Here is a 20,925-nt window from a genome sequence, read left to right as displayed (position 1 = left end):
ATTCTAAACACAATATCAATGAAGTTGTTAGTCCCTTTATCTGGAGTTCTCTTTCCCAAATAGCTGCACATCTTCCTCCACTTCATTCAGGTCTCTGCTCAAATGTTACCTTTTCAGAGATGCCATTCTGGATCATTTTATCTAAAAGAGTCTTTTTTTTTTTTTTAAATCACTCTATCTATCTCCTTTCCCTGTTGCTTATCTTTAAAGAACCTACCACAGGTTGTATACTTATTGTTTCTATCCACTAGAATGTGAGCATTGAGGCTTTGCTTTGTTGACTATGCATCTCCTGGACACATTTTAGTGCCCAGAATATATTGTGTTGAATAAATGAATGCTATGCTTGGCCAAAATAAGAAAGCTACTGATATTCATACTACTAACTTAGATTCAGAAGTTCAGGATGATCTATAAGAGAAGAAAAAAATGATTATATTAAAAACTGTAAGTGATGGCATCAACTAACAAAGATTATCAAGGAAAAAGTGTTTTAAGTAACTATTTTGCACTAACTACCAAAGATGGATACTTGACTTAAATTATTATAAATTAGAGATCTTAGCATATAATTATAGAAACCTTTTATTGGAAAGTAGGGAAAACAAGATTTGTATGAAGACAAAAATAAGAACAGTTCAGATATGAACTGTAGGCTCTTGGTTTAAGTGGAAATCGGGTTATTTTGGTGGTTCGTGGCTAGTGACCTATCTTGTTACTCTCTGGCACTACTGGTCTCTAGAATTTAAGAACTAACTTTATTTCCCTGTGTTATTAGCAGTTATTAGCAGTTGGGAGTCTTTCTGAAAAATAAAATATAATACTTAAGAAAAACAAACTACAATTTTGAAATTCTACCATTAAAGGAGTTACTGTTGTGGCTCAGCAGAAACGAATCTGACTAGCATCCATGAGGACACAGGTTCGGTTCCTGGCCTTGCCCACTGGGTTAAGGATCCATCGTTGCTGTGAGCTGTGGTGTAGGTTGCAGATGCAGCTCGAATCTCATGTTGCTGTGGCGTAGGCCAGCAGCTACAGCTCTGATTCAACCTCTAGCCTGAGAACCTCCATATGCTGTGGGTGTAGCCCTAAAAAAAGCCAAAAAAAAAAAAAAGTATTTTATCATTAAGGATTATGTCTTAAACAGAAGACAAAGTGAGAATAACTTTTTTGTCACTATTATTAAAGAGAACAATGAAATGTACAAAGCACATAGTTTAATCTTTCATTTACAATTGGTACTCAGTATTTCAGAAAGTGTAACATTGCCTGTCATGCTGTTTTATACACTACAGGTGTATAATCAATGTTTACTGTCTTATATACACACATTTAAAAAATCTTTGGCCATCTAAATTTTTTTTTAAACAAAGAATATTTGTTATTAATTTTTTAATAGTTATTTCCCCAATACAATTTTTTTTTTTCTGCTCTACAGCATGGTGACCCAGTTACACATACATGTACACATTCTATTTTTGAACATTATCATGCTCTATTAGTGACTAGACATAGTTCCCAGTGCTACACAGCAGGATCTCATTGCTAATCCATTCCAAAGGCAATAGTTTGTATCTATTAAGCCCAAGCTCCCCAAGCACCCCACTCCCTCCCCCTCCCCCTTGGCAACCACAAGACTATTCTCCAAGTCCATGATTTTCTTTTCTGTGGAAAGGTTCCTTTGTGCTGTATATTAGATTCCAGATTTAAGTGATATCATATAGTATTTGTCTTTCTCTTTTTGACTTACTTCACTGTGAGAATCTGTAGTTCCATCCATGTTGCGGCAAATGGCATGATTTCATTCTTTTTTATGGCTGAGTAGTATTTCATTGTGTATATATACCACATCTTCCTAATCCAATCGTCTGTTGTTGGACATTTGGGTTGTTTCCATGTCTTGTCTATTGTGAACAGAGCTGCAATGAACATGAGGGTGCATGTATCTTTTTTAAGTAGTTTTGTCCGGATATATGCCCAAGAGTGGGATTGCTGGGTCATATGGTAGTTCTATGTATAGATTTCTAAGGTACCTCCATACTGATCTCCATAGTGGTTGTACCAGCTTACATTCCCACCAACAGTGCAGGAGGGTTCCCTTTTCTCCACACTCCCTCTAGCATTTGTCATTTGTGGACTTATTAATGATGGCCATTCTGACTGGTGTGAGGTGGTATCTTGTGGTAGTTTTGATTTGCATTTCTCTAATAATCAGGGATGTTCAGCGCGTTTTCATGTGCTTGTTGGCCATCTGTACATCTTCGTTGGAAAAATGTCTATTCAGGTCTTTTGCCCATTTTTCAGTTGGGTTGCTGGCTTTTTTGCTGTTGAGTTGTATAAGTTGCTTGTATATTCTAGAGATTAAGCCCTTGTCAGTTGCATCATTTGAAATGATTTTCTCCCATTCTGTGTCTTTTTGTTTTGTTTTTGGTTCCCTTTGCTGTGCAAAATTTGTCAGTTTGATTAGGTCCCATTGGTTTATTTTTGCTCTTATTTTTGTTGCTTTGGGAGACTGACCTGAGAACACATTTGTAAAGTTGATGTCAGAGAATGTTTTGCCTATGTTCTCTTCCAGGAATTTGATGGTGTCTTGTCTTATATTTAAGTCTTTAATGGCCAGCTAAATTTTTAATGTTTTATAACTAGTTAGCCCTAAGTCATGAATTTGCAAATATTTTATTAGATATAAAAGGACTGAATATTCTAAATTATGAATTCCATGAACCATTTACTTTATGGAATTATAACATGGTATCTTAAAGGGAGTGAACATCATCTTATAGCTATTACTAATAATTTCATCAATAGTTTCTATACATGGCTTTTTCACACATTTATTTATTAATTGAAAATCATGATTCCTCCATCCCTTCTACCAAGAACATCCATACATTAGCAACATACATACTAAATGACTTAGTGCTGTATTAGTAAATTATTTTTCTAATTTTCTAAATTTGAAAAATGATTACCTCATTCTCATCAGATATTTATAATATTAATTATAAATCTCCACTATATTTATGGGTTTGTGACCAATTTGAAAGGTTAAAGGTTATTATTAAAAACATCAAATTAGGAAGTTCCCACTGTGGCTCAGTGGTAACCAACCCAACTAGTATCCATGAGAACGTGGGTGGGATCCCTGGCCTCACTCAGTGGGTTAAGGACCCAGTGTTACCACGAGCTGTGGTGTATGTCGTAGATGCAGCTTGGATCCCACGTTGCTGTGGTGTAGGCTGGCAGCTGCAGCTCTGATTAGACCCCTAGCCTGGGAACTTCCATATGCTGTGGGTGAAGCACTAAAAAGACAAAAAAAATAAAAACATCAAATTAGCTTCTTCAACTCCTTACTGTAATTGGTAACTGTACTAAAGAAATAGGGAATGGTTTTGAATATGGTAAGTTCCAGTTTGTGAAACAGATGTGGATAAGTAAAGCTGTTGTGCAAAGAGGTGGGCCATAAGATGACTAAACTGTCAATACCGTATATAAAGAAGAAAAATAAGATAATAGGAAGAAATCATTATAGCAGCAAATGTGATCTATTATTTCTGAAGTTTTCAGATATTTCAAAATTACAAGAATTAAAGGGTAATCTTTTCTAAGATGTATAAATGGTTTACTTTTAATAATAAATATTTATTGATTTATGATGTAAATAATATAGGTAACTGGAAGTGGTAAAAAAAAATGGAACATGTAAAGTGAGCACTGTAATACAAATCATTAGAATATATTTATATTATATATAAATCTATACATTAGAAGATACTACTGAAATTTTGCTCCATAGAATATCATTCTAGAATTCTTAAAAAAAAAAAGTCACTGAGAAGAATTAGATGATGACTGTGAAATAGATTCTCCCATTACAATACTGTTTCTGTCATTTAAAGTTTTGACAATAGTTGTAGCTGGAGACTGGAGCACTTTACGAGAAAGCCGCATCCTTCCATCAGCTGGATCACGTCCAAAATATTTCACCTGTGTTAAAGAAATAAATATACTTTTAAAGTTAAAGCACATTGGCTGATACCCAAATTTTTTAATCGACGTGGTCCAAATAAGGCAAAGATTGATGTTTTTACTTGTTCACTGAAAGCATAGCTCAGTGCTAACTGGAGATAAATAAAAATAAATATAATTTGGTTAAGTAGTGAATATAAAAGAAAAAGAGAAACATTTAGTCGCCCAGTTATAATCTTCTGTTAGACTCATCTGTGCCAACTTCTTTCCAGGCCTGGTCCCTATACTGGAAGAACAATGAAAGCCAGGGAGAATGAATCTAGGTAAGGGCTTCCTGAGCCTAACTGTGCTACAAACTATATATATAGGTTTATGCTTAGGTCACTCAGACTAATGCTCAAAGAACTATTTGTCATACTGGAGGTTACTGGCTTGATCTTAAACCTTGAAAGTCAGGGGGAAATGTGGTAGTTTTTAAACAACCTTGTATAGAGAGATTATGACTTAGTTCTCATCTTTCCCTAGAGGTTATTTGAACAATGGGATTACAGATTGGAAATAAACTAGAAGTCTTGGTTATTCAGTCATGGTCTTTAGGCATAACTGGAACAGAATGTGGTGCAATCAAAAACAAAAACAAAACAAAACAAAAAAACCCAAACCAAAAACCCCCCAAAAAGAAACCAAAACAAAACCCAGACTGGTAACCACTTCTTGCATCTATTCGTAAAGGACTATTAAAAAGGTTAGTCAGTGTGATATAGAACTGAACAATGTGGCTTTCATCAAAAACTTTAGCCTGAGGGTTCCTGCTGTGGGGCAGTGGGTTAAGGATCCAAGGTGGTATAGTTTGCAGCTGTGGCTAGGATTTGATCCCTGGCCTGGGATATTTGATATGCAGGGGTGGGGTGGGGGTAAAAGAAAAAGACAGAAAAACAGAAAAAGACTTTTAGCCTCAAGCATTACAGAAGTAATTAAAATCTCAGCCCCTCAAATAAGACATTCAAAGGCCTTCAACAGTCACCATATCAAGTTTCTCTCGTCCTGTCTCCAAATCACTGACTCAGCATTATATCTAAATTCCTAACAAGTCTGTTTTAAGCAACTCTTAAAAAAAACCCCAGCATATAAATAATATAAATCACAGATGTTGATTTGATTCTTTCAGCTTATTTTTTTAAATAGTTGAAACTTCAAGTGCAGTTTACAACTTTAAGGCTAAAAGGTTGACTATAAGTACCTGAATTTCTTGGCCAACTTCTAATCCTAAAGCAGTGGGATGTTTAATCTGAAAGAGAACATGTTAATACATTAGTTGTTAGGCATTATTACCTAATATCCATGGTATGGTAGTACACATTTTTTTCCCAAGTGGAAACAGCTTGATTGTTTTTTTCTGATTATAAAATCTGTTAATAAAGATTTAAAATAATTATTCAGATGATAGTAAAAAATCATCCAAAATCCCTTTGCTTGTAAATAACTAATGCTAATACACCAGTGAGTATCCCTTCAAATGTCTCTATAGTGTATGTATTGCATTTGTAAAAATGGACCTTACTGCTGAGCCTGTTGTTTTATAATACGCTGACTTTTTAACTCAATAATTTATGTTGAAATCATTTCATATGAGTAAATGAAGCACTACAGTTGAGTATTCAAACTGTATTACTTGTTTAGACAATCCTCTAAAGATGGTCATTTAAGTTCCAGTGTTGCAAGTATTAATAATCAGCGAATCTAGGTGAAAGTTATATGGTTGGTTCAGTGTATTATTTTTCAACTCTTCTGTAGATTTAAAAATTTTCAAACCAAAAAGTTGAGGAAAAATGAACTGCAGTGTTGCAACGATTATACATTCATGAACGTTATCCTCTCAGAATGAAGTCCTACACATGGTAGAACTTGCAGGTCCAAAGGTACTCATATGCTTACCAAACCCTCTCCAAAGTTTGCCCCAATTCACATTTCTATCAACAGTGTATGACAATGTCTGTTTTGTCTTTACACTCTTATTTACATTGGGAATTTTCAACTATCTGAAAAGTGGAAAAATGGTAAGTTGGCTTTATTTGCATTTTTGAAAATTGCTGTTGATTCCGAATATCTATTGGTTGGCTTAAAGACTCACACACACACACAATTTGTTGATGTTCTTTGATCATTTTCCTACTGATAGTCTTTTTTACTGATCTGTACAAGCCCTTTGTATATGAAGCCTCTGTCATAAATGCTTATTTTTTTCCCCTAAGTTACTACTTTAAAGCTTATTGTAATTTTGTCCTAATTTTTTAAATTTTATGGGGTCAGGCATCTCTGTATTTACATTTTTGGTTTTGATATCATGCTGAGAAAGATTTCCCCAGTCCCAAGCTTATTAAATATCCGTATTTTCTTCTAATGTCCTCCCTCAACCCCTACCTCTCCCCATGTTCAGAATTTCTTCTTCCTTCATTACCTTAAAATATTTTTCTTCTTTTTTACATTTAGAACCTTGATTCAAATGGAATTTCGGTATAAAAAGAGGAAAGTTCCTGCTTTATTTTATTTTATTTTTTTAGGGCTGTACCTGTGGCGTATGGAAGTTCCCAGGCTAGGGGTTGAATTGGAGCTACAGCTGCTGGCCTACACCACAGTCACAGCAATGGGGGAATCTGAGCAGTCTATTCAGCTCACGGCAATTCCAGATCTCTAACTCACTGAGCAAGGCCAGGGATCAACTGGCATCCTCATGGTTACTAGTCGGGTTACTTTCCACTGAGCCACAACAGGAACTCCCAGAAAGATCCTGCTTTATGATGACCAGTTGTACCAATAGGATTTACTGAATTATCTTTGTTTATTCACTGACTAAAAATACAGATTTTCATAGGTATTACATTCTCATGTATATATAGCTAGGTTTATTTCTGGGCTTTATTTTTTGGTGTCTGTTTCTTGGCCAATAATACATTATTCTATCCTGTACAGCTTTATATTTAACATATGGATAAACAGACATTCCTATTACTTCTCTGCTACCATGGTATTCTTGAATGGCTTCATATTCTTAGTCTTCCAAATGTATTAACTACAACGGAGATTAAAAAAATTCTAAGAATTATGATTATCAGAAAAATTGGAAAAACAGGACTATATAGCCAGGTATTTTTAGTAACTGGTATGTGTTAACTCTAGATGGTACTTCAAAATACTTAAGAATATTTCTTTTCCATCATGGAAGGAGAAACAAATATCTGGTAAACAATGTGAAACCTCTGTCAGCAGTATCTTTGTCGGTTAACAAATCTGACTAGGAACCACGCCCTGCCCTTGCTCAGTGGGTTAACGATCAGGAGTTGCCCTGAGCTGTGGTGTAGGTTGCAGAGGTGGCTCGGATCCTGTGTTGCTGTGGCTCTGGCGTAGGCCGGTGGCTATAGCTCCGACTGGACCCCTAGCCTGGGAACCTCCATATGCTGTGGGAGCAGCCCAAGAAATAGCAAAAAGACAAAAAAAAAAAATAAAATAAAATAAAAATTATCAAATCTGGAGTTCCCATTGTGGCTCAGTGGAAAGGAACCTGACCAGTCTCCATGAAGATGCAGGTTCAATTCCTGCCTGCTCAGTGGGTTAAGGTTCCTGTGTTGACATGAGCTGTGGTGTAGGTTAGAGATGTGACTCTGATCCTGTGTTGCTGTGGCTGTTGCGCAGGTGTGGCCTTAAAAAAATTAAAAAATAAAAGTAATCAAATCTGCATCTTCCTTTCTTGTTTTTACCTTTCGTTGATCAAGTTGTGTGTTATGAAGTAGTACTGCAGTCATATTTGGATAAAGTTTAACCATTACTCCAGTGTCTCTATGAAAAGGAAATAAGTCTGGTTAGAATGATAAGTAACTCTCTTATTTGCTGATAATTAAATTATGATTGTTTTCATAGGAGAACAAAGTGAAAAAACACATAAAACTCTCCCTCCAAGGAGTTCCCTGATGGTTCAGTGGGTTAAGGATCCGGTGCTGTCACTGCTATGGCTCAGGTTGCTGCCGTGGCATGAATTTAACCTGTGGAACTTCTGTGTGCCACTGGCGCAGCCAAAAAAAAAAAAATTCCTCCAGTACATGTTTTTATAATTATGAAAAGTATGATTATCTAAGAGGCATACTTATCTTTTCAATAGAAAATAAACCTTGTGTTTACTTTTTTAAAAGTATAGTTGATTACAACACTGTGCCAGTTTCTGCTGTACAGCAAAATGACTCAGTTTATATATATATATATATATATATATATGTATATATATATATATATATCTGGAAACATATGCAGTGAAAAGCTTTTTGAATATATTTCTCTTCATAATATTTTCAAAAAAATTTTGAAATGATATAACATTTCCTTCTTTCTCTAATCAAATAAGCCATCCCATTTCTTAGTTTTCACCTGTGATATTAAATTATCCCATTGTCTTTTATTCATTTCAGATAGCTCTGAACGTTCATGCACATCTGATAATTTTATTTTTTTAAAGCTGGTAAAAAAATGACAAGGTTGAAACAGGCATTTTATTTTAATTAATTTATTTATCCATGAGGATACTAGTCGGATTCATTTCTGCTGAGCCACTATGGGAACTCCAAAATGGGCATTTTAAAAATGGTATTACATTAAATAGTACTACCTTTAAAATAAACCAACCAGAAACCACAAAAAAAAGGAAATATTACAAGTAATTTTGGACTTGTTTACTGGGAGATTAAAATGGTGGGAAATCAGGAGTTCCCGTTGTGGCACAGCAAAAGCAAATCTGTTTAGGAGCCATGAGGTTGCGGGTTCGATCCCTGGCCTTACTCAGTGGGTTGAGGATCTGGTGTTGCCCTGAACAATGGAGTAGGTCACAGACAGGCTCAGATCTGGCATTGCTGTGGCGTAGGCCAGCAGCTACACCTCCGATTCAACCCTTGGCCTGGGAACCTCCATGTACCACGGGAGCGGCCCGAAAAAGATTAAAAATAAAAAAATAAAAATAAAATAGTAGGAAATTAAAGAGAACCCAGAATATATTAATATAATCACAGAACTATGCTATTGAAAATCTACAAATTGGTATAGAAAATAAATTATATCTTAAAAATGATCATATTTATAGTAATTGACATATAATCTAAACCTTATAATTTCAAGGTAAACAATGCAAATGTAAAGTTGACATGAGCTTGTAATATAAATCTTACAAAAACCAGCACAGCATTTTAGTTTATATTACCTGATTTCAGTTATTGTAGCGGTGTACACTGCTCCAAATTCTAATTGCTGCTCCTGCTATAAGTGCAAAATAAGCTGTAAGAGTCATATAAAGAAAACACCAACAAAAAGTAGAAAAAATTAACTATCATAAGATCTATACTTACATCATCTTTGCAGATTTCAGTAATGAAGTCTTTTGCTTCATGCATAGCACTGGGTGTTGGTGCAAATATGGAAAATGTTTCTTCATCCACCTGACTAATAGTTACTCCTTTTAAAAAAATAAATTTATATATTAAACTGCTCATTCCAGTGAAGACTAGTCTTAAAAAGCAGACATGAAAGCAGGGTAGTGACCTGGAAGTAGGCGGCTAGGGTTGTGCTACATTTATTCTTTTTTTTTGGTCTTTTTGCCTTTTCTAGGGCCACTTGCGCTCGTATGGAGGCTCCCAGGCTAGGGGTCTAATTGGAGTTGTAGCTGCCAGCCTACACTATAGCCGCAGCAATGCAGGATCTGAGCCGCGTCTGAGACCTACACCACAGCTCAAGGCAACGCTGGATCCTTAACCCACTGAGCAAGGCCAGGGATTGAACCTGCAACCTCATGGTTCCTAGTTGGATTCATTAACCACTGTGCCACGACGGGAGCTCCGGGTTGTGCTACATTTAATCAGTGCTTTAGGAATTAAGGGATTCATTCACCAACAAATACACATTGCACACCTGCTATGTATCCAACACTGTGCTAGGCCCATGAAGAATACAACAGTGAGCCAATGTCCCTACTTTCTTGGAGCCCACAATCTAGTGGGAGAAACCATCTAAGTTCTAATTTTGGAGGTTCTGGTTTTGAGCTCTTAATTATGAAAAGAAACTATACTAGAACCCTTTCCTCACTTTTTCTTCTTTTTCCTTCTTACTGTAGAGTGGTGAACAGATGGATGAGGGACGAAATCATGTCAGTTTCTCAATCTTGAGGACTAGCTAAGGTGACTCTGCTCTTCACTCCTTCAATAACCTCAAAGCTGGTAAGTACTAGGTAACCTGAAGATTGCTTCAATTAAAGCATACTATTTCTACAGGTATCTTTTTTAAAAAAAAGTCTAAATAAGAGTGAGTGAAAAAATAGCACAAGTCATAATAAAACTAAAGATAAACTTCTCTAAAGTGAAAAACTGAACAGTTTCCTGAATGTTTGAGTTTAAAATGTTGAAAAACTGATAAATTTGAAGTTTCTATTATGGCTCTGCAGTAACAAACCCAACTAGTATCCATGAGGATGCAGGTTAGATTGCTGGCCTTGCTCAGTGGGTTAAGGATCTGGTGTTGCTGTGAGCTGTGATGTAGGTTGCAGACGTGGCTCTAATCCTCTGTGGCTGTAGCTGTGGCCAGCAGCTGCAGCTCCTATTTGACCATAGCCTGGGAACTTCCATGTGCCACAAGTGCAGCCCTAGAAAGCAAAAAAAAAAAAAAAAAAAATTGATGAATTCTAAGTCATTCTTCTTGAATATAGTTAAAGATGATTATTTGTTAATTTATTAAGAGGCATAAACAGAAAACTTATAGTAAAGATATGTCAATGTTACATCCTTTTCTCTTGGTTTGTCTCTTATTTCTCAAACTTTTTTTTTTGGTCTTTTTAGCTATTTCTTGGGCCGCTACCGCGGCATATGGAGGTTCCCAGGCTAGGGGTCGAATCGGAGCTGTAGCCACGGGCCTATGCCAGAGCCACAGCAACACGGGATCCGAGCCGCATCTGCAGCCTATACCACAGCTCACGGCAACGCCGGATCGTTAACCCACTGAGCAAGGGCAGGGACCGAACCCGCAACCTCATGGTTCCCAGTCGGATTCGTTAACCACTGCGCCATGACGGGAACTCCTCAAACATTTTTTTTGAGAAACACAATATATTGAGATGAAGTGGCAAACTTACATGGCCTGGCATTAAAAAATCCATGATAATGTGAGAAAATAGAATGTGTATGTGTATGTGTAACTGGGTCACCATACTGTACAGTAGAAAAAAATTGTATTGGGGAAATAACTATTAACAAAATAATAATTAAAAATTACCTACTCACCTAAAAAAAACAAACAAAAAAAAAAACAAAAAAAAAAAACCCCAAACTTCATACAACCCTTACCTGTTTCAGCCTGAAGTTTTTTTAAATGATAGCCACCTGGTCCAACAAATTTTGCTCGTTTTGATAATGGAACCTGAACAGTTTCTGAAATGTACAGACAAAAATAAAAATAATTCAAACTCTCTCTCTATATATATATCTAAAACATGTACTGGTCACTCAAGACTTGGCCTGGACACATGTAAAAATATTTCAGCAGAAACTGAAAAAGTTGCTATGTGACTAAAAGAGTTATATTATCAATGAATACCCCCCCAATTTAAAGTATTTTCACTATATAAGCATTTAAATTTTTGTTTTGTTTTGTGTATGGCCTTATTCAGTAATTTTAACGTATTACCTACAACAGGTCCATTTTCTTTTCTAGATGCTCGAGGTTTTGGAATTGTTTTGTTCATAATCTGTAATATCTCCTTCTTTGCCACTAGAAGAAATTAAAAAATAATAAAACTAACTGTATAAAATAAATGTGATCAGACAGTTTTTTGGAGCAAAATCTAAACTCTTTAGCTTAATAATCAAAGCCCTCCACATCCCAGTTACCTTAACAGTTCTACTACTCCATGTCCTATCTTAGGGAGTCACTTAATTTGTAAAAATTAAATTTTCATTGGTCTCCCACATGTACCTAATAACTTAGTACTGATTGATCTACGTTGTTACATTAAATTTCATTTTTGAAAGCAGTATTTTATAGTAAGCATGTTTTTAATAATCAGCCTAATGGGAATTATAGTTTCTGTTAACATACACAGTGATGAAAGGAGAATCAGGAAAACTGGCTTGGCTTACCTGAGGCTTGCTGAATGGCCTCCATTACAATTTTTATTGGTATTCCAGGTAGTTTAATATCAGCCTAATATGGAAAAGACAAAAAAATATATAAATATTGATTTATGACATTATTTAAATATTTAAAAAAAAATGAAACAAGAAGGTTTTAAAATACCTGTAATGCAGTTATTCCCTTAGCAGTGCCGGCTATTTTGAAATCCATGTCACCATGGTAATCTTCAATCCCCTTAAGGAATTTAAGAAATTATGATACAGTTAAAAAAAAAGTCACTGTAGAGGAGTTTGTTTGTTTTTGGCTGTGCTGCAATATATGGAAGTTCCCAGGCCAGGAATTAAACCCATGCCACAGCAAGTGACCCCAGCCGCTGCAGTGACAACACCAGATTCTTAACCTGATGCAGCACCATAATAGGACGTGCAGGAATATTAAAAAAATAGCTTTAGAAATAAACTATGTTCTCTAGGGTTATACACACACAAAAATATATTGTAATTAACTACTGCTCTCAATTTTTGACTATTTCATCAGAAAATCACTTTATTTTTAGGTCATGTCCCCCCACCCATAAATGCATAAGGATTAATTTATGATCATCCTGAAGTGAGCCATTATGGATACTTAAACTGTAATATTTATTTTTACCTCACATCCTATAAAATCCAAGGCAAATATGCAGAGGAAGGAAGTACAAGGACTTCTATTTCTTGAGCACTAGCATTCTTCTAAGCACCCTGTGCTTATAAAGTATGTATAATGTTCATCATAAAATATTTGAAAATGTGTATCTACTTGCCAGAATATCTGTCAACAAACGATAATCTTCTATTTCACCCTTGTCAGGATTGTTTTTGGTGACCAATCCTATTGCCACACCTGCAACAGCAGATGAAATTGGAACTCCTATAATGAAGAAAAAAAAATTGCATGAAATATGTACATCAACCTGGCACACATTATTTATCATTCTGTTGACATTTATTTTTAATGTAAGTGGATGGTATTCTAAATTGACAGTCACCAAAATTAAGCTGGATGAAAGGTCTTAATAAATTATCTACCTCAATTCTTCTTAAACATACAACAAAAGTCCCTTAACATAATTCTAAGAGGTAGTCATTGTTCTCAGCAAAAACCTCTCTGATAAAAGTAGACCTAACTTGCAGTAAACCATTTCTTTGCCTTTTGTTTTTGGCGCCTTTCTCCTTTTTTCTTTTTTTGAAAAGCAACCATGTATTTAGTAAATCCTTCCAGGCTAAGCTCCTAAGTTCATCTCCCTATGACAGCTACTATTAGGTTTTTTGGGTATCCTATCAGAAAATTATACCCAGAAAATATAAATGAGTGTGATCTTCAATTTTCTTGATCTTATTCTTTTGAATGGCTGCAGAGTACTCGCCGTATTTGTGTTTATAAGTGGGGTTTCTGAATCAAATGATATGTGATTTACATTTGTTATAGTGTCAAACTGCCTTCCAAAGAGTTACATTTTATATTTTAACCAGCAGTATATATACGAGAGTGCCTGCAAGTCTCCATTTTTGTTAATTTCTGTCAAATCTTTTAACCTTTGCCCATCTGAATGGTAAAGATGGTAGCTTATTGTTTTTAATTTGATTTGTTTTTATTTTTTAATAGTTTGCTTTTTAGGGCCGCACCTACAGTATATGGAGGTCCCCAGGGTAGGGGTCAAATTGGAGCTAGAGCTGCCAGCCTATACCAAAGTCACAGCAACACAGGATCTGAGCTGCGTTTGTGACTTACACCACAGCTCATGGCAACGCCAGATCCTTAACCCACTGAGTGAGGCCAGGGATTGAACCCGCAACCTCATGGTTTCCACTTGGATTTGTTTCTGCTGAGCCACAATGGGAATTCCTTGATTAGATTGTCAATCAGTTATGAACCACTTATCACTCATTCTCAATTTCTGCATCATTTACTGCTAAGGTCATAAACTGCCAAGCTGAACTTTAGATACACTGCACAAACAGCACCCTCCTTCCCTATTCCAAACCTAGTAACATTTTAGAAAACAGAAAATGAGTTTACTATAGCATGACTTATTTTAAGTAAGTCCCTTTTGCTTTCTTCTCTGCATAGCCCTCTTCCTTTCTAAAGTACTTACACACTATTCTTTTACTATTTAAGAGTCTTGCCAAGGGTCACTCTCAGGTTCACTGGGTTATACTTTACAGAAAATACATTTATATTTTGAAGAACTCTTTGTAGTTTTGGTAACACTAATCTCCATGATTTCTCCAGTACTGCCTAATTGGTTCACCTGGTTCAGTTATATCATCCTGAAGTTCTTATCATTACTAGGATGCCTTTTCGAGTAGCCCTAGAAATCAGAATTCTTTTAAAGCAGTTAAGGACTCTTTTAAGATCTCTTATCTTGCAGTTCACCTTTTCCAGGATTTATTCTGTTTTCTGATCTGAGATTGGAATTGTGATGAATGCAGTCTCCATGAGGACAGGGAATTTGTTTTGTTCTTAGACCAGTGCTCTGCACAGAAGTGGTAAACAGTAAAGATTTGTTGAATGACTTCATGAAGGTGAAAATAGAAATAGTATTTTACCAGTTACCTTAAATATCAAATTATGTTTTCCTTCTACTGAACATGACCAGAATACTGCCCTTAAATGTCTTTAGCTTTTTTTGCTTCGGCTTAAATTTTAATCTTTTGAGGAGTTCCCGTCGGGGTGCACCAGAAACGAACCCGACTAGGAACCATGAGGTTGCGGGTTGGATCCCTGGCCTCGCTTAGTGGGTTAAGGATCCGGCGTTCCCACGAGCTGTGGTGTAGGTTGCAGACGCCGCTCAGATCTGGTGTTGCTGTGGCTGTGGTGTAGGCCGGCAGCAGGGACCCTGAGCCTGGGAACCTCCATGTGCCTCGGATGTGGCCCTAAAAAGCCAACACACAAACAAACAAAAAAATCTTTTGAGATGTTGTTATGATACATTTATATCATTCTTTTACTTCATCCTTGGTTATGTTATCCTTTCTATCTGTTTTCCTATACTGTAAATGTGTGAACTTATAAGGAACTCCTTGTGTGGCCTCTTGAGTATCTTTAGGTTCCTTTTCTTTCTTCTTGAATAGTATCATTGGTGACTGACAGATACTATTTTCAGTTTCTTAACATGCTGTCTCTTTTCCTTTTTGGGGTTTCAGATCCAGAGACTGTACTGAACCACACTTGCAGTCTTCCTTCCTAAAGTTCTGTGTACTCTTTTACAAGCGGCATTGTTCTCATGGCTTGCACACATCAACTAGAAAACTACGTAATTATTTTCCTTTATGGATCCTAATACTTCTGCTTGCTAATCCTAACATCCTTAGTAAATGAAATCAATTGCAGAGGTCTCAGAAAAAGCTCACTGGATCACCAAGTAAATAATTTCATTTACTGCTTTTAAAGAATTCAGCAGATATCTGTATAGTTGAAGCTTTGAAGCTGTGATTTGTAACCATCTCCCTTCTTGCTTGGTTTGATAATCTGTAATCTGACTTTTCCAAGTTTTACTGAAATCCACTTTTAAAGAAATCCCATATTTTATGCTAATCAGTATATATAAATAACCGTTGGTAGTTTTGAGACATAATTTTTACCTGCATCCATTAATGCTAAACTTCCACCACATGCAGATGCCATAGAAGATGACCCTATAAAAAGAAAGAAAAATAGTTGCTTTAATACTGATTTTTTTTTTTTTTTCAGGGCTGCACCCGTGGCATATGGAGGTTCCCAGGCTAGGGGTTGAATTGGAGCTGTAGCTGCTGGTCTATACCACAGCCACAGCAACTTGAGATCCGAGCCGTGTCTGCAAACTATACCACAGCTCACGGCAATGCCGGATCCTTAACCCACTGAGCGAGGCCAGGGATCAAACCTGTGTCCTCATGGATGCTACTCAGATTCATTTCTGCTGAGCTATGATGGGAACTCCCAAAACTGATTTTTTTTAAATGCAGAAAAACTGTTAGTGTTGGTTTGGTATAGAATATAAATATTTAGAATATGAATATAAATATTTAGAAGATAAATATTCAATGTTCTTTCCCTCTTTCTTTTTAAAAGCACTTAAGGCAGGCTCTCCTAAACCACAAACTACAGAGCTGCACAGTCCAATATGATAGCCATTAGCACCATGTGGCCACTAAATTTAAGTTATTTGAAATAAATTCAGTCTCTCAGCTGAACAGAACAAAGAGATTTTTCCATCACCACAGAATGCTCTATTGAACAGCAGTGCTAGAGATTCTTATTCTAAGAAGCCTACCAGAAAAAAACAGCATGCCTCTTTTGTTGCTTAAATGGAAGATAGTTAAAGATGCAGGGTCATAAGCTATAGCCTAGTCATACTAAGTAGAGAACAGAAAGTCTCTAGTTTAAATTCTAAGCTTTGGTGTTTTTTTAAAAAATATCTATGACCATTAGATCTATGTCTGCTACATGTTTAAGAGTCCTATGCCCTTTCTGCCCTTAATAATTATACCACCTTGCTTGACTATGGACTGATTTTTAATTAATTAATTTTAATTTTTTTTTTTTTTTTTTTGTCTTTTTCTAGAGCCGCTCCTGCAGCACATGGAGGTTCCCAGGCTAGGGGTCCAATCAGAGCTGTAGCCACTGGCCTACACCAGAGCCACAGCAACGTGGGATCCGAGTCTGCGACCTACACCACAGCTCACGGCAATGCTGGATCCTTAACCCACTGAGCAAGGCCAGGGATCGAACCCGCAACCTCATGGCTCCTAGTTGGATTCGTTAACCACTGAGCCACGACGGAAACTCCCTGATTTTTAATTTAAATTTGACTTTTTTAGCCCAGCCTCTCTGTGATATCTACTTATATCTGTGATACATGACAGGTGTCTCCTGCTTAATGAATGACTACATTTTTCCCCTTCCTCTCTCCAAGCTGGCCTTGCTCTTTGGTTTGTTTGTAAAGAAAATGAAACATGAAACTCAAACTGGATCTACTGTAAAAGATACATACAGAGAAATATTTACTTTATATCATTTTGTTTTCAAAATATCCCATTAGCTAAGAATAGAGATTCAGACAACTACATGATTACACATACTTTTCCAATGGGTTTGGTTACTGTAGTAAAAAATTTGATGTACTGTTACTTATGAAAAGCTAAGACTATAATAGCAAATCTGTTCTTTTTGAAAGATATATAGGAAAAATATATTTCAAAACCATACCATTTGACTCTAGTACTTCAGATGTGACTCTTATGGTGAAAGGAAAATCTTTAGGGATAACAGGATACAAAGCTTTCTCAGCAAGAGCCCCTAAATCAAAAAGAGAAAACAGTAAGCAAAAAAAAAAAAAAAAAAAAAAAAAAAAAAAAAAAAAAAAAGTGCTAAGTCTCTGTAAGAATACCGTGTAAGTAAACAGATTTGTACTTACCGTGCCCAAGTTCTCTTCTATTTACACCTGTGACTTTGCCGATTTCATTAGTTGCATAAGGAGGAAACTTAAAAAAAAAAAAAAAACCAAAAAATAACCACATACATATAAAACTGACATGGTAAGATATTCCATATATAATATTTAAGTCACAAAACAGTAGAATCTTATTTTCTTATTTTTTTTGCTTGTTAGGGCCACACATGTGGCACATGGAAGTTTCCAGGCTAGGGGTTGAATAGGAGGCGCAGCTGCCAGCCAGAGCCACAGCCACGGCAATGTGGGATCCAAGCCTCATTTTGCAACCTAAACACAGCTCTTGGCAACACTGGATCCTTAATCTATTGAATGAGGCTGGGGATTGAACCTGCATCCTCATGGACACTAGGTGGTTTGTTTCCACTGAGTTTCCACAGAACTCCTAGAATCCTATGTCTGTCTTTCTTTTTTTTAAAAGTACATTCGTATAAACACAGAAAATGCCTGGACATCTAAAACATACACCAAATTGCTAAAAGCAGCTTTTCTAGTGTGATGGGACCTGGGGTGGGAAATGGATGCCTATGGGCATTTATTTTTTTTAATTTTTAAATTTTTTAATTTTTTTGTCTTTTTAGGGCCATACCCGCAGCATATGGAGGTTCCCAGGCTAGGGGTCCAATCAGAGTTACAGCTGCCAGCTTATGCCAGAGCCACAGCAATGCAGGATCCGAGCCGAGGCTGCAACCTACACCACAGCTCACAGCAACGCTGGATCTCCAACCCACTGAGCGAGGCCAGGGAACAAATCCACAACCTCATGGTTCCTAGTCAGATTCGTTTCCACTGCGCCACGACGGGAACTCCCGCTTATGGGGATTTGTACCACAAATTTCTATACTGTTTAAATTGTTAACAGTAACAAAATATATGTTTGCAATACAAGAAATAAACATATTTAAAAAGAAATGTACTTGAGAAAACAGGTCTTTTCCAGTAAGGGTTTTACTTTAGCCAGAGGTGGCAAACTATTTTACTTGACTGATATGTTGTCCTAAAAGAATGCAAATTAGTTGTGGTCATTTAAAAAATTGGGAAATTTTCCATAAAAATTCTTGAATTCCTGTTTAACTAAATATTAATTAATTAATTAACTATTTTTGGCCCATATACAGATATCCAATGTAAAATTCTTTGCTGTATCCTGGAAATTTTTTGTAATAAAATTCACCTTACCTCATAGTGCAGCATGAAGTTTTTATCCTTTATCCCACTACAAATGAAAAGCATAATATTAAAAAGGTATCATACAGATAAAGATTTATTATTAAACAACTAAAAAAGTTTAAGGGACAACAAGAAAAAATATAATAAAGAAGATTAAGGGAATTTTAAAAACAACTGGGTTATCAAGGAGAGATGGTCAGAAGTTGAATATCAAAAGAAATTTAAGGATGAATGTCAGAGACAGTTTTCTCTGGGGTCTCTAAATGAATTCTACACAGATTTAAGAAAACAATTTTGCTTCAAATAAAGCACTTAAATATCCAGATTTGAATACTAAGACAACAGACATATTTTTAAGCATTAATAACTAGGAAGTGAATCCTAAATGTTACAAACATATTAAATAGCAGAGTTACAATCTTTCTCCCAAACATGTGAAATGAAGATCAGTAACTGAAATGATATGGCTGAGAGCAATCGGGAAATCTTATGGGGAAAATTTTTTTCAGGGTTTGAAAAGAGAAGTGTTAAATGACTGAATCTAGAACCATCAGGAGAATATAGATGAGAAGAAACGCATTTCCTGGAAACAGGAAACCAGATTTATCTTTAACTGAGGAAAAAATATAGGCATATTCAGGGTCCTGGCACAGACAGTGTCCTCTTTGGGTGGGATTACAAAAGGCACCTCTCTGTACAGAGGACTTATAGAAAGTTCTAGACTAGGCTGACTCTGCACAAGCATAAATTGCAGTCTTGGGGAAAGAAATCTAAAATTCAGACCCCTTCAGAAGACTAAAGGAATCACAGAGGAGAAATGGGGTCATTGCCCAGTACCTGAACTTTATAAGGTGAGGAAACCAAAGGCCAGCAAGGTTGAGTGATGTGCATCCCCTCACTTAGAGAGGTTAGAGACCTAGGATTAGAACATGGACTTGGCCAAGCCCAGTGTACATTCTTATGAAGCTGTGTTACCTCCTAGAAGAAAGGAGTTAAAAATGACGAAGGGTAGGGCAACCAAGTTTTGGCCTAGTTGGGAATTTAAAATGCAAAGTTTAAGAGCTCCCCTACCATAAGGAATTAGGATTACAATGAACATCATGTCTTATATATATAGCTGCATTGTTATTTTCATTAGGAACATGAAAAAAAAAAAAAAAAGGGATGCTATCCTAAAGATCTTGGGGATTATCCTCATCAACTGGGCAGCAGGAAGAGGGAGGCAGAGTCCTATGGTCTTCCAAGACACTTAATGAAGGAAAGGGAAACAATCCTGTTAGGCACTGAGGAAGATCAAAGGCTGTGAGTCCCAGAATTCCGATGTGGAAATTATCGTGGGTACTAAATGAACATGATTTTATTTTATTTTTATTTATTTATTTATTTTTTTGAATGAGTATGATTTTACTGCTGACTTTTTTGGAAGAGAGGGGGAGAACCAAGTTTTTGTTTTTTTAAAAATACAAATTCAAATGCAGCTTGGGATAAGGTTTATTTCATTTAACAACTTCAGATTCTTTTTAGGAACTGGGACTCTTGCTTATTATTTACTGTTTATAAATAAATATAAACAATATTCAGTATTTCAAGACTAACCTGAAAATCTGTCCAGCAGAGTGGTTTTAGAATCAAAGAATAAATGTACTTGTATTAAAGAATTAAATGCTTTACCCAAACTTGTTTTAACAAATGAGTTAAGGGATAATACAGCACAAAAAAACCCTTGAAATCAATATTATGTAAACAGAAAAATGAAGTATATATAGAGAGGTTTTAAGAATAATGAATAAGGAGTTCTCATCATGGCACAGCAGTTAACCAACTCGACTAGGATCCATGAGGATGCCAGTCTGATCCCTCCACTCGGGGGTTAAGGATCCGGCATTGCCATGAGTTGTGGTGTAGGTCACAGACACGGCTTGGATCCTGCATTGCTGTGGCTGTGGTGTAGGCCGGTGACTATATCTCTGATTCGACTCCTAGCCTGGGAACTCCATGTGCCACGGGTGCGGCTCTAAAAAGCAAAAAAAAAAAAAACAACCACATGAATTATATAACGTAATGTCATAGCCAAAAAACATAACTTACTCTATAGCTGTTATAATCCGGTCTGACTTAATACTGGATTCTAATGAATCAAATGTAACAGTACAAAGCAC

The 20,925-nt window shown here is 36.2% G+C and overlaps 2 protein-coding genes across 13 annotated transcripts in view; one reads left to right on the top strand and one right to left on the bottom strand.

Annotated features, from left to right (window-relative positions):
• Window positions 1–20,925, top strand: part of CCDC85A (coiled-coil domain containing 85A) — a 691,471-nt gene that overhangs the window by 8,989 nt on the left and 661,557 nt on the right. For all 11 annotated transcript variants that reach the window (XR_002342946.1, XR_002342945.1, XR_002342947.1 and 8 more), the window contains exons 2-3: window positions 4,242–4,292; window positions 10,115–10,217. The gene's annotated coding sequence lies outside the window, so the exon portion shown is untranslated. The remainder of the gene's footprint in view (window positions 1–4,241; window positions 4,293–10,114; window positions 10,218–20,925) is intronic.
• The window catches only part of PNPT1 (polyribonucleotide nucleotidyltransferase 1), a 44,310-nt gene continuing 24,585 nt past the window's right edge, over window positions 1,201–20,925 (bottom strand). Inside the window, 15 exon segments of one of the 2 annotated variants that reach the window (NM_001246267.1) lie at window positions 3,622–3,987; window positions 5,210–5,257; window positions 7,725–7,803; window positions 9,209–9,264; window positions 9,354–9,460; window positions 11,337–11,420; window positions 11,677–11,760; window positions 12,129–12,192; window positions 12,286–12,357; window positions 12,926–13,032; window positions 15,747–15,800; window positions 17,353–17,442; window positions 17,561–17,627; window positions 18,776–18,812; window positions 20,855–20,925. In NM_001246267.1, the coding sequence (NP_001233196.1) occupies window positions 3,829–3,987; window positions 5,210–5,257; window positions 7,725–7,803; window positions 9,209–9,264; window positions 9,354–9,460; window positions 11,337–11,420; window positions 11,677–11,760; window positions 12,129–12,192; window positions 12,286–12,357; window positions 12,926–13,032; window positions 15,747–15,800; window positions 17,353–17,442; window positions 17,561–17,627; window positions 18,776–18,812; window positions 20,855–20,925 (1,179 nt within the window). In that variant the 3' untranslated portion in view covers window positions 3,622–3,828. 2 annotated transcript variants of the gene reach the window in all.

Source organism: Sus scrofa, chromosome 3 (assembly GCF_000003025.6).
Source record: "Sus scrofa isolate TJ Tabasco breed Duroc chromosome 3, Sscrofa11.1, whole genome shotgun sequence".
NCBI lineage: Eukaryota > Metazoa > Chordata > Mammalia > Artiodactyla > Suidae > Sus > Sus scrofa.
The sequence above is the reverse complement of the archived record's forward strand: the minus strand, read 5'-3'. Positions and strand labels throughout refer to the sequence as shown.